This window comes from Aotus nancymaae, unplaced genomic scaffold, assembly GCF_030222135.1.
Source record: "Aotus nancymaae isolate 86718 unplaced genomic scaffold, 86718_ANA_hifiasm-v0.15.2.pri h1tg000033l, whole genome shotgun sequence".
In the NCBI taxonomy this organism is placed as follows: domain Eukaryota; kingdom Metazoa; phylum Chordata; class Mammalia; order Primates; family Aotidae; genus Aotus; species Aotus nancymaae.
This window is the reverse complement of record NW_026988447.1, coordinates 1,453,521-1,467,180: the sequence shown is the minus strand read 5'-3', so window position 1 is coordinate 1,467,180 and position 13,660 is coordinate 1,453,521. Positions and strand designations below refer to the sequence as shown.

General features: G+C 45.3%; 1 protein-coding gene across 3 annotated transcripts in view; it reads right to left on the bottom strand.

Moving 5' to 3' along the window:
* LOC135277775 (transmembrane protein 192-like) overlaps positions 1 to 13,660 on the bottom strand; it is a 45,518-nt gene that overhangs the window by 6,323 nt on the left and 25,535 nt on the right. For 2 of the 3 annotated variants that reach the window (XM_064383755.1, XM_064383756.1), the window contains exons 4-5: positions 11,429 to 11,563; positions 4,899 to 5,001 (exon numbers count right to left, since the gene is read on the bottom strand). In XM_064383755.1, the coding sequence (XP_064239825.1) occupies positions 4,899 to 5,001; positions 11,429 to 11,563 (238 nt within the window). Of the gene's footprint in view, positions 1 to 4,887; positions 5,002 to 11,428; positions 11,564 to 13,660 lie in introns of all 3 variants that reach the window. The other variant, XM_064383757.1, reaches the window with a different exon arrangement.

Here is a 13,660-nt window from a genome sequence, read left to right as displayed (position 1 = left end):
ACCCCTACCCTTGTGATCACGCCTGTTTGTAATAGATAACCCCTACCCTTGTGATCATGCATCCCGTGACTCCCTTCCCCTCCCTAAAGTAAATTACCACCTTTAACTGACCATTTGCCCCAAACTACATAACCTGCCCCCTTTACTCCCCCTTTGCCTAACTCCTGTCTTGGACTTGGCCCGCTTGTACCCAAGCACGAAATAAACGGCCTTGCTGCCCACAGAAAGCCTGCCTGGTGGTCTCTTTATGTGAGCAATGAGCCTAACATGCATGACTATGCCTAGCTAATTTTTGTATTTTTAACAGACATGGGGTTTCACCATGTTGGTCAGGCTGGACTCGAACTCTGGACTTCGTGATCCACTCACTTCGTGATCAGCCTCCTAAAGTGCTATAATTACAGGCATGAGCCACCACACCCAATCGGTGTTTTGTTGTTGTTGTTGTTTTTTAACTAGTGTATCAGAAATAGCACTGAGTCAATTTCTTAAGCCCCTGAAGAATACATTTTATTTTTTTTTTTGAGATGGAGTCTCGCGCTGTTGCCTAGGCTGGAGTGCAGTGGCATGATCTCGACTCACTGCAACCTCTGCCTCTCGGGTTCAAGTGATTCTCCTGCGTCAGCCTCTCAAGTAGCTGGGATTACAGGTGCGTGCCACTGTGTCTGGCTAGTTTTTGTATTTTTAGTAGAGATGGGGTTTCGCCATGCTGGCCAAGCTGGTCTTGAATTCCTGACCTGAAGTGATTCACACACCTTGGCCTCCCAAAGTGCTGGGATTACAGGTATAAGCCACCCCACCGGGCCCGCACTTTCTTTATATACTGACTCTACTCCTATGTCAGTTGCTATCCATTTCAGATGATGTTAAGGAATAACTTGTGTCCTAGATTATATAGATCCAATAGTGGTATGAGAAGAACCATGGACATAGCCAGGAGGTGTAATCATGCCTGTAATCCAAGCACTTTGGGAGGCAGAGGCGTGTGAATCACTTGAGGTCAGGAGTTTGAGACCAGCCTGGCCAACGTGGTGAAACCTCGCCTCTACTGAAAATACAAAAATTAGCCGGGCGTGGTGGCACATGCCTGTAGTCCCAGCTACTCGAGAGGCTGAGGCAGGAGAATCACTTGAACCCAGGAGGTCAAGGCTGCAGTGAGCCAACATCACACCACTGTACTCCAGCCTGGGGGACAGAGCTCTTGATGTATCTCTAAAAAAAAAAGGCAGGGCACGGTAGCTGACATCTGTAATCCCAGCACTTTGGGAGGCCAAAGAAGGCAGATTGCTTGAGGTCAGGAGTTCGAGACCAGCCTGGCCAATGTGGTGAAACCTTGTCTCTAAATACAAAAATTAGCTGCGTGTGGTGGTGGGCACCTGTAATACCAGCTACTCAGAAGGCTGGAGAATCCTTTGAACCCAGGAGGCAGAGGTTGCAGTGAGACAGGATTGTGCTGCTGCACTCCAGCCTGGGTGACAGAGTGACACTCCTCTCACTAAAAAAAAAAAAAAATAGAAAAGGAAGAAGGAGGAGGAAGAGGAGGAAAGAAGAATAAAGAACCAAGAAGAAAGAAGAAGGAGGAAGATGACAGAAGAAGCGGCAGCAGCAGCAGCACAGACATGACACACATAAAGAAGAAAAGAGGTCTGAAGCCTGAACTTTGGACACATCAATATTTAGGAATCTGGAAGGAGAAGGAGAGCAGGATAAAGAGACTGAAAAAGGAAGGGCAGGTTGATATCTGCAAGGAAACCAGGAGAGCATCATGCCCCAGAGCCCAGGGAAAGAAGCATTCAAGGAAAAGTCAAAGGTTAACTGTGACCACTGCCACTGAGAGGGCAAAAACAAGGACCGAGAGTCAGTTCACTCTGGAATGGGCAAAGTAGAGGCCATCGGTATATATCCTGCTAAGAGGGGAGGGACTGCAGGGAAAGATGGGAGTGGGGTGACCAGTAAGTAGACTCTTGCACATCCAAGTGACAAATGTTAGTGGTAGTGGAGGTAGAAAGCAGTGGTTGGATTATTATTTTGCTTTATTTATATATATATATATACTTTTTTTTTATTATTATTATTTTTTAAGATGGAGTCTCACTCTGTCACCCAGGCTGGAGTGCAGTGGTTCCATCTCAGCTCACTGCAACCTCCACCTCCTGGGTTCAAGTGATTCTTCCTCTTCAGCCTCCCAAGTAGCTGAGATTACAGGTATGAGCCACTGCACTCCGCTGGATTATAATAGTAGAGACAGACCCAACAGGACTTGCTGATGGCTTATCTGGGTGGAGGTGGGGTGAAGAAAACAGGAGTCAAGAATGATGCCAGCTTTCTGGCCTGAGCAACCTGTTGAATACGATGCCACTTCCCAAGATGGGGGAAGGCTGAATTTGAGTTGGGAGAGGGCCCTGTGTTGGACACATTAAGTCTGCAGACATCCAGCTGGAGATGCTGATAGCTTACGAGAAAGTCAGATACACACATCTGGACCACAGGAGAAATTCACAGCTGGAGATACAGGTTTGGGAATCAGCAGCATATTTATGGGATCTTTTTTTTTTTTTTTTTAAAGATGGGGTTTCACCATGATGGCCAGGCCAGTCTTGAACTCCTGACCTCAGGTGATCCACCCACCTTGGCCTCCCAAAGTGCTAGGATTACAGGCGTGAGCCACCGTGCCCAGCTAAGGGATCTATTTTTGTTGTTGTTGTTTATATCCACTTAATACTCAGAGTTGAAAAACAACAATCCCCTCCCTCACTCCTCACTACCCACCGCCTCTGAGTCTCATGCCCAAAAATAACCTCTTTCAACTCTTGTGTTTCTTCTATATTTATCTCCGTATTTCTAAACAATGAGATTATATAATTTCTTGATTTTTAAGTTTTTGCTATTATCTGCACACTTCCTATATAAAAAATTAGAATTTAGCTCTCTTACTTTCCCCAAATCCATATACATAATCCTTTTTTTTTCTTTTCTTTCTTTTTTTTTTTTTTGAGATGGAGTCTTGCACTGTCACCTGGGCTTGAGTGCAGTGGCATGATCTTGGCTCACTGCAACCTCCGATTCCCAGGTTCAAGAGATTCTCCTGCCTCAGCCTCCTGAGTAGCTGGGATTATAGGCATCTGCCACCAGGCCTGGCTAATTTTTTGTATTTTTAGTAGAAGCAGGCTTTCGCCATGTTAGCCAGGGTGGTGTTGAACGCCTGACCTCGTGATCCACCTGCCTTGGCCTCCCAAAGTGCTGGGATTATGGGTGTGAGCCACTGCACCTGGCCATACATACTCATTTATGTCTTCTTTCTTGCAGTCTCTCAATCCAGTAAGCAGTATTATAATTTTGGATTAAATCAATATTCAGAATCTGCAATATCACTACCTAAATATTAGCCACAGTTAAGCCATGTAAATCAGCCTTCTGATTTACCTAGAATAATCACCTCATTTTTTGTTTATATAGTTTTTTTGTTGTTGTTTTTTAAGTCAGGGTCTCACTCTGTCACCCAGGCTGGAATGCAGTGGCATGATCTCTGCTCTCTGCAGCCTCAACCTCCTGGGCTCAATCAATCCTCCCACCTCAGCCTCTTGAGTACCTGTGACCACAGGTACCTGCCACCACATCTGGCTACTTTTTTGTATTTTTTGCAGAGACACAGTTTTCCCATGTTGCTCAGGCTACTCTTGAACTCCAGGGCTCCAGTGTTCTACCCACCTCAGCCTCCCAGAGTGCTGAGATTACAGGTGTGAGCCATCATACGCAACCTATATAGTTTTTACAACTACTTTAGCCCCAAGATCTCCAACAGATATGAATGATATTTTAAGCCATGGAAGTCACTTAGGGAGAGACTGTGATAGAAACAAGGGAGGGCAGACCAGGCTGGCTGTTTAGGAGGCTAAAGTGGGAGGACTGCTTTAACCCAGGAGTTTGAGGCCAGTCTGGGCAACACAGAGAGACTCCATCCATTAAAAAGAATAAAACAGGCTGGGCAAGGTGGCTCATGCCTGTAATCCCAACACCTTGGGAGGCCGAGGCAGGAAAATCACCTGAGGTCGGGAGTTCGAGACCAGCCTGGCTAATATGATGAAACCCTGTCTCTACTAGAAAATATAAAAATTGGGCCGGGTGTGGTGGCTCACGCCTGTAATCCCAGCACTTTGGGAGGCCGAGGCGGGTGGATCATAAGGTCAAGAGATGGAGACCATCCTGGTCAACATGGTGAAACCCCATCTCTACTAAAAATACAAAAAATTAGCTGGGCATGGTGGCGGGTGCCTGTAATCCCAGCTACTCAGGAGGCTGAGGCAGGAGAATTGCCTGAACCCAGGAGGTGGAGGTTGCGGTGAGCCGAGATCGCGCCATTGCACTCCAGCCTGGGTAACAAGAGCGAAACTCCGTCTCAAAAAAAAAAAAAAAAAAAAAAAAGGAAAAGAAAATATAAAAATTAGCTGGGTATGGTGGTGCATGCCTGTAGTCCCAGCTACTCGGGAGGCTGAGGCGGGAGAATCACTGGAACCTGGAAGGCAGAGGTTGCGGTGAGCCGAGATCGCACCACTGCACTCAAGCCTGGGCAACAGAGAGAGACTCTATCTCAAAAAAAAAAAAAAACCAAGACATCTACAAAAAAGAATGCTTCAAGGAAGGAGTAACCAATTAATGATGTCAAAAGCTCTTGAGAGGTTAACTAGGTCGGCTAAGTGGGTTAATCTAACTTTTGAATCAAATATATGACCTATTTAATAAATTTACATGTCCTGATTTAGACTTGATTTTACCACAGCTGAAAAGAAATAAATCAAGCAATTGTGAAAGTACAAATACAGGGTCATAAATTCTAGGCATCAGAATGGTTTCTAGCTTTCTAAGGGAAAAAATTATTTTATTTCTCACCTAAATCTTACCTGAATCCAGTCTCCGAGGTAATATTGCTGGGGTAAGCACGGATTTTTTCTTCTTCAAGTATATCAGGCTCTGGTTTAGCTTTATTAAATTTCCGGATTTTCACTAAAATAATAAAAGTCATTATCAGATCTAATTCTGAAAAACAAGTCTATTCATTTTTTCAAATTATGCTAATTTGCTGTTCTTATTAACGTCCTCGAGTATTACAAAGTCTATTATGTGCCAGGCCTGTACTAAGCCCTGAATACAGGGATTACATTAGCACTGAAAACAGCAATAATAGCTGACATTTAACTCGCACTTAGAACACATGAGGCACAGTTTAAATGGTTTACATGGATGCCCTCATTCGGTTCTCATAACCACCTGCATGAAATGGATGCTCTTATTACCCCTCAGTGAAGCCCAGAGAAGTTGAGCAACTAGCCAGCCATCTAATTCAGAAATCATGACTTCCTCTGCTCCAGAGGAAAATATACATAATAAGCCTATCTAAGACAGTCTAGAAAGTACCTTCAATAGAAGCTTGCGCAAGAAGCTTGCACAAGGAGTTGTCAAGCTGCTGTTTGCCCTGGGAAGCAGTGTGTAACTCAACAGGAGGTATCAGAGAGGGGAAAGAGGATAGAGCTTGAGCCCATCCTTGAGAATTAACACAGGAATTAATCACACAGACTAGGAGAATAAAGAAGGGTGCTTCAGGTGCAGGAGGAGTCTGAGCGAGTGCTATGGTCTTGAGAAGGTAAATGTGTGTACGGGTGTGAGGATGTATAGACAAGGGGTGAGGCTGGGAAGGTGGGCAGAGAACAAATCAGGAGTGACTGTTATGTCATGCAAGACATTTAGATATATATATATTTTTTTTAAATGGAGTCTTGCTCTGTCGTCCAGGCTGGAGTACACTGGCACAATCTCAGCTCACTGCAACCAATGCCTCTGCCTCCCAGGTTCAAGCAATTCTCTCACCTCAGCCTCCCAAGTATCTGGGATTGCAGGTGCATGCCACTACACCCGGCTAATTTTTTTGTATTTTCAATAGAGACAGGGTTTCACCATGTTTGCCAGCTGGTCTCAAACTCTTGGTCTCAAGTGATTTGCCCGCCTTGGTCTTCCAAAGTGCTGGGAATACAGGTGTGAGCCACCGGGCCTGGCCTAAGACATTTAGATTTTATCCTCAGAGCAACTGGCAGTCATTGAAAGGATCTCACCATCATCCCTGAAGAGCAGATGGTAGAGGCCATTCAAGGACAGCCTTTTAGGCTGGGCGTGGTCGCTCATGTCTGTAATCCCAGCACTTTAGGAGGCCGAGGCAGGTGGATCACCTGAGGTCACGAGTTTGAGACCAGCCTGGCCAACATGGCGAAATGCCGTCTCCACTAAAAATACAAAAATTAGCTGGGCATGGTTGTGAGCACCTATAATCCCAGCTACTCAGGAGGCTAAGGCAGGAGAATTGCTTGAATCCAGGAGGTAGAGGTTGCAGTGAGTTGAGATCACACCATTGCACTCCAGCCTGGGCAACAAAAGCAAAACTCTGTTTCAAAAAAAGAAAAAGAGCTTTTTATGCCACAATAAAACTTTAGATATTTTTTTTTCCCTCAGCCATTAGAAAACTCTGGGCAGGGAAACTGTTAATAGAGTTAACTATGAACAAGATCACGTTGGCAGGAATAAGGAATATGAATGAGTGGACAGAGGGAAAGAGACCTGTAATGTGTCTATGGACGTAGTCATGCAAGAGATGATGAGTACCCAACCAAGGCAGTGGCAGGGATCAAAAAAAAGAGACCAAGTTCAAAGACAGGTAGACCAAGTAAGACTGATGACTAATCACCAATCCTATCCAGTTCTTGGGGAGTGAAGAAGAAAGAAGCAGCTAGATGACACCTACATTTCTAGGGTTCTGATTTATCATGGATGCAGACTGGTATTGTGAACTGAGCTAGAAGTAGAGGGTTAGGATGGAGGGAAATTTTGAAGAAAATAATGTTCAGTTCAATTCTGATCTTGTTTATGTCTGTGGGACATGTAGACGAAAAATTCACCAAGCAGATGAATATATAAAAGTTTGGGAAGAGGCGTGGTGGCTCATGCCTGTAATCCCAACACTTTGGGAGCGTGAGGTGGGTGTATCACTTGAGGTCAGGAGTTCAAGACCACCTGGCCAACATGGCGAAACCCATCTCTACTAAAAATACAAAAATTAGCTGGGCGTGGTGACGCATGCCTGTAGCCCCAGCTACTTGAGAGGCTGAGGCAGAGATCGTGCCATTGGACTACAGCCTTGATGACAGGGTGAGACTTTGTCTCAAAAAAAAAAGGGGGGAGAAACAGCATGGGATGAGACAAGTCCCAGTGAAGGGAGTGACTGTCAACTCAGACTGTCACCCATCTATGTGGAGCTCCAAATGAATCAGAGTATTTAGCACATGAGTTGGGGGAGGGAAGGCAGGTTAGGCTCAGGCACCAAATTTTTTAAAAGTTCCACATATGATTCTTTCCTTTTTTATAAGAACTTTACTGTGACAGAGTTCACATATCATGCAGCTTACCCTTGTGTACAATTCAATGATTTCAGCATATTCAGAGTTGTGTAAACATCTCCACAATCAATTATGGAACATTTTCATATCTCCAAAAAAAACTCTGTAGTCACTCCTCATTTGTCCCCTCCCTCTAGCTTTAGGCAACCACTAATCTATTTTTGTTTCTACAGAAGTGCCTGCTCAGCCAGATGGCGGAGGCTTACGCCTGTAATCCCAGCACTTTGGGAAGCTGAGGCAGGTGGATCACGAGGTCAGGAGTTCGAGACCAACCTGACCAACGTGGTGAAACCCTGTCTCTACTAAAAATACAAAAACTAGTCAGGCGTGGTGGCACACGCCTATAAACCCAGCTACTCAGGAAGCTGAGGGAGGAGAATTGCTTGAACCCAGGAGGCAGAGGTTGCAATGAGCCGAGATCATGCCATTGCACTCCAGCCTGGGCGACAGAGTGAGACACTCTGTCTCAAAAAAAAAAAAAAGTACCTGCTCAGCCAGACTTGGTAGCTCACACCTGTAATCCCAGGACTTTGGGAGGCCAAGACAGGTGGATCACCTGAGGTCAGGAGTTCGAGACCACCCTGACCAACATGGAGAAACCCCGTCTCCACTGAAAATACAAAATGAGCTGGGCATGACGGCACATGTCTGTAATCCCAGCTGCTTGGGAGGCTGAGGCAGGAGAATCACTTGAACCCAAGAGGTGGAGACTGCAGTGAGCCAAGATCACACCATTGCACTCCAGCCTGGGCAACAAGAGTGAAACTCCATCTCAAAAAAAAGAAGTGCCCGCTCTGGGCATTTCATGTACATAGAATCATATAATGTGGTTTTTTGTGACTGGCTTCTTTCACTTAGCACAAATTTTCAAGGTACATCCACACTGCATCTATATCAGTACATTCATCCAATTCATGTATTAATTCCTTTTTATGGTAGAATTAAATTCCACTGTAAGGATATAACATATTTTATTTATCTACTCACCAGTTTACTCCAACGACATTGGGTTGTGTCCACTTTCTATTATGAATAATGCTGTTTTGAACATCCATGTGCCTGTTTTTGTGTCAATACATGTTTTCAGCTCTCTTGGATATATACCTAGGAGTATAATTGCTGAGCCACAGGGTAAACCTATGTTTAACCCCTTGACGAACTGCACACTTTACATATGATTCTCTTTTTTGTCCCCCACATATGATTCTGATGCGCATTCTCAGCTGAGAACTAGGTTGATGAAGCTAGCTAGAGGTTAAACAGAAAAGTGAAAAGATGAGGAGATTTGCAGAGTTCATCAGAAAGCAGCAGGAAGCAGGCAGCCAAAGAATCAAGTGAGGAAATATAACTAGAAGCCCTTAACTTTTAGCAGTCAAGAAAGCTAGAAATGACAAGCATCTTAAGGCCAGAAATGGAACTGGGCACAGAAGATGAGGCTCCACACTGCCAGGCTAGGAACGACCGAGACTAAGCCTTGAGGTTCCTCCACTGAAGGGTCCAGGAGAACACTCAGCAAAGGAGAAGAAAGTGAGGCAGCTGGAGAAGCAGGCAAGAGACCAGGAAAGCAAGAGCCCCAGAACAAGGGAAGGACCATTTCAAGGAGGGAGTGATCCACTAAGTCAAATGTCACTGAAAGATCAGATAAGTTGTTTATGTTTCTGTCTTATCTCCCTAAAATAGCATCTCAACATAATAATTCCTAAATAAACAAAGAAAGTCAGAACACGTTCCTCTCTTAGATATAGAAGACAGAAGTTTCTTGGATTGGAGTATTGGGGATAACAGTGATACGGTATTAAAGTAAAAGAGGCAGAAATAAAAGAGGTACCTACAGTCTGACAATATAAAAATGTCCATCTTTCAGGCCAGGCATGGTGGTTCCCACCTGTCATCCCAGCACATTGGGAGGCCGAGGTGGGTGGATCACCTGAGGTCAGGAACTTGAGACCAGCCTGGCCAACATGATGAAACTCCATCTCTACTAAAAATACAAGAAATTAGCTAGGTGTGGTGGCATACGCCTGTAGTCCCAGCTACTCCGGAAGCTGAGTGCTTGAAGCTGGGAGACGGAGAGTGCCGTGAACCAAGATCGCGACTGCACACCAGCCTGGGTGACAGAGTGAAACATCATCTCCAAAAAAAAAAAAAAAAAAAAATCCACCTTTCAGACTCATCTCTGCAGTTTTTAAATAATTTGTTGTTGTTAAAGACAGCGTCTCACTCTGTCATTCAGGCTGGAGTACAGTGGTGTGATCATGGCTCACTGTAACCTTGAATTCCTGGGCTCACGCAATCCTCCTGCCTCAGATTCCCAAGTAACTGAGACTACAGGTGTGCACCACCACTACCTGGCTAATTAAAAAAACATGCTGTAGAGACAGGGCCTCACTAAGTTGCCAGGCTGGTCTCGAACTCCTAACCCACCTTGGTGTCCCAAAGCACTGGGATTACAGGTGTAAGCCACCACAACCAGCCCTTAAAGTAAGTTAAATTGAATGCATTTGGCGTTTTTCAGATCACAGGTCAGACGTAACACCAAAGCAATTACATGGAACGAGAATTTTCCCTTCCTCCTTCCCATAATAAGCCAAGGAAAGCGCACATGCTAGAATATCAGAATACTAAAGACAGGTGGGCTTGGTCACTATTTACATACTTTTCACCCTGTAAGTTTGGGCTAAATACAGTTTTGTTTTCTTTTCCTTTTAACTTTAAAAAATTTGGGGGGCCAGGCACAGCGGTTCACACTTGTAATCCCAGCACTTTGGGAGGCTGAGGAGGAGGACTGCTAGAGCTCAGGAGCTGGAGACCAGGTTGGGCAAGACCCTGTCTCAGTTATATATATATACATATATATGTGTGTGTGTGTGTGTGTGTGTGTGTATAAAATATGTGTATATATGTATATACATTTTGTATATATAAGAAAAAAAATTTACCCAGCTGAATTTAAGATTCATAAATACACTTTTTGCATCTACAATTTAGCTACTAATTAACTTATTTTTATTTATTTTTCATTTCTTTCTTTTTCTTTTCTGTTCTTTTTTTTTTTTTTTTTTTTTTTGAGATAACAGAGTCTTGCTGTCGCCCAGGTTGGAGTGTAGCGGGGTGATCGTGGCTCACTGCAATCAACCTCCCAGGCTCACGCAATCCTCCCACCTCAGTCTCCCTAGTAGCTGGGACTCCAGCTGTGCACCACCATAGCTGGCTAATTTTTTAAAATAGAGATTAGGTTTCCCTTTGTTGCCCAACCTGGTCTGAAACTCCTGGGCTTGAGATCCTCCCACATCAGCCTCCTAAAGTGCTAGGATTACAGACATGAACCACTGTGCCTGGCCTATTTCTTAATTTTTAATTTTAAATGCCAAGCTGACATTTCAGCTGCCTTTAGTGAAGCAAGTTTGTGAATGTTTTTGTTGTTGTTGTTGTTATTGTTGTTTTAGGAGACAGTCTTACTCTGTCACTCAGGCTAGAGTGTGGGCACGTGATCTCAGCTCACTGTAACCTCTGACTCCCGGGCTCAAGTGATCCTCCCACTTCAGCCTCCCAAGGGGCTGGGACCACAGGCATGCACCACCATACCTGGCTAATTTTTTGTATTTTGGGTAGAGATGGGGTTTCACCATGTTGTCCAGGCCGGTCTTGAACTCCAGAGCTCAAGTGATCTACCTGCCTCAGCCTCCCAAAGTGTTGGTATTATAGGCTTGAGGTGCCATTTCCAGCCCAAAAAGTTTGTGTCTTGTTTTAAGGGACAAGTTTCACTTGCATTGACAAAAATTTACTAATGACACAATCTTAGAAGAACAGGGTCTCACTGGTGGTGGTTGTACCTTCCTGTTGGTTTGAAATTAAAGACGTCTGGAGGTCGTTTCCACTCAGATACACAGAGAACTTCCTTGTCACTAAGAAAATGAGCTATACTTTAAACTGGGAGGAAAGGAAGTAGTTCGAAGTTCCTTTCAGAACAGCCTGATTATAATTCTCACCTGTGTAAATGAGGAGACACATGAGGGAACAGATGAGTTCCAGGGCCAGGAGGGCCAGGATGAGGTCAAGATACAACCTCCCGGGCTCCGGGAAGGAGTGCTGCATGCACAGTATGAGGAGAAGCACTGTGTTGCCTGAGGAGGAGAAACAGAAAACACAGCGTGAAATGAGAAAGACATGTATGGTCTTTGTTCAACATATAGTTGGTCTTTGTCTAGTTCCTGACACAGAGCTCCTAAAACACTTGTAATTTCCTGAGTGATTGGAGCCTTCAGAAATGAACACCCAGGCCAGGCGCAGTGGCTCACTCCTGTAATTCCAGCATTTTGGGAAGCCAAGGCAAGAGGATTGCTTGAGCCCAGGTGGTTGAGACCAGCTTAGGCAACATAGCAAGACCCCATCTCTACAAAAAAAATACATAAAATGTGAGCCAGGCATGGTAGCACACACCTGTAGTCCCAGCTACCTGGGATAGCGTAATCTCAGCTCACTGCAACCTCTGCCTCCCGGGTTCAAGCGATTCTCCTGGGAGGCTAAGGTGGGAGGACTGCTTGAGCCAGGAAGGTTGAGGTGCAGTGAGCTGAGGTCATGCCACTGCACTCCAGCCTGGGCAACAGAGCAAGACCCTATCTCAGGAAAAAAAAAAAAAAAAAGAAAGAAAGAAAGATGGAGTCTCACTCTGTCGCTCAGGCTGGAGTGCAGTGGCGTGATCTCAGCTCACTGCAACCTCCTCCCAGGTTAAAGCAATTCTCCTGCCTCAGCCTCCTGAGTAGCTGGGATTACAGGCCCATGCCACTATACCCAGCTAATTTTTGTATTTTTAGTAGAGATGGGGTTTCACTATGTTGGTCAGGCTGGTCTCAAACTACTCACCTCATGATCCACCCGCCTCAGCTTCCCAAAGTGCTGGGATTACAGACGTGAACCAGCACACCTGGTGAGAAAACTATTCTTATGCTTACGTTTGATGAAGAATGGACAGCCTTGTAGAAATGTGATTGGACAAAATATGATCTAATGGGAATAGACTGAAGGGGGAAACCCAGCAAGGCCTGTCTATTCAGATTCTCCTTGGCTTCTCTGTGTAGACTCCTTACCCCCAACCCTCCTGACATACAGGGCAGGACCCCTCCGAAATAAGAGGGAACAAGCTAAAGCGAGAGAGTAACCTTTCTAGGTGTTATGGCCTGCTTTGGAGAGAGGATTCTAGTTTCTAAGGCCTGCCTTTGGGAAGAGGAGTTCTGGTTTCTACGACTGGCTGGGGAGAAAGAAGGTCACGAAACAGGAGGGCAGGAAGGCAGACACTCCGCTCCTGAGCCCCTCCAAGTTCCTTTAGTTTGGAGTACGCAGCATGCCCCGGCATGACCCTGCACTTTGGAGTATGGTGTTCTGAGTCAACAGGTCCATTTGGTCTTTGTATAGAGCTCCTAAAACCCTTGGAATTTCCTGAGAGAAGTGCCTTTTGTTATTTATGACAAGTCCTTTCCATCACATTTCATCAGTTTATGCTGACGACATGACTTAGGGTGGCGCCCCTACAGTCTCATGGTGGGGTTGGTCACCAAGGTGACCAGTGATTAGAGCTTTCAGCCCCACCCAGGAACCTCAGGGAAGGGCAGAGGAGGAGGGAGGCTGGATTTAAAGCTCTATAAAAACTATTGAACAACACATGAACTCCTGGGTTGCCAGGAGGGTGGTCCACTCCAAGTCCATGTAGACAGAAGCTCCTGTACATGGGACCCTGCTAGATCTCATGCCATGTACCTCTTCACCTGGCTGTTCATCGATCTCCTTTGTAATAAGCCAGTAAATATAAGTAAAGTGTTTCCCTGAGTTTTGTGAGCCATTCTAGCCAATTACAGAACTCAAGAAGAGAGGGGCCAGGTGCGGTGGCTCACACCTATAATCCCAACACTTTGGGAGGCCAAGGCAGGTGGATCACTTGAGGTCAGTGTAAGGTCTGACCTCACCATGATAATCTCTGTGACCTGCACGTACACCCCAGATGAGTTCCTGAAAGAAACGATAAACCCCTGAGGTGCCTAACTAACGTGAGACATTCTTCTATTGTTTCTTATTCTGGCCTCAACTGACAAGGCCATTGGACTTTGTAACGCAGTTTGGCCAACCTAGTGACTCCACACCCTATGACCCCCTCCCAGCTTGGCCAACCTCCCGACTCAACACCCTACAACTCCTTCCCAGCTTGCAAAAAACTGCCAACTGTAACT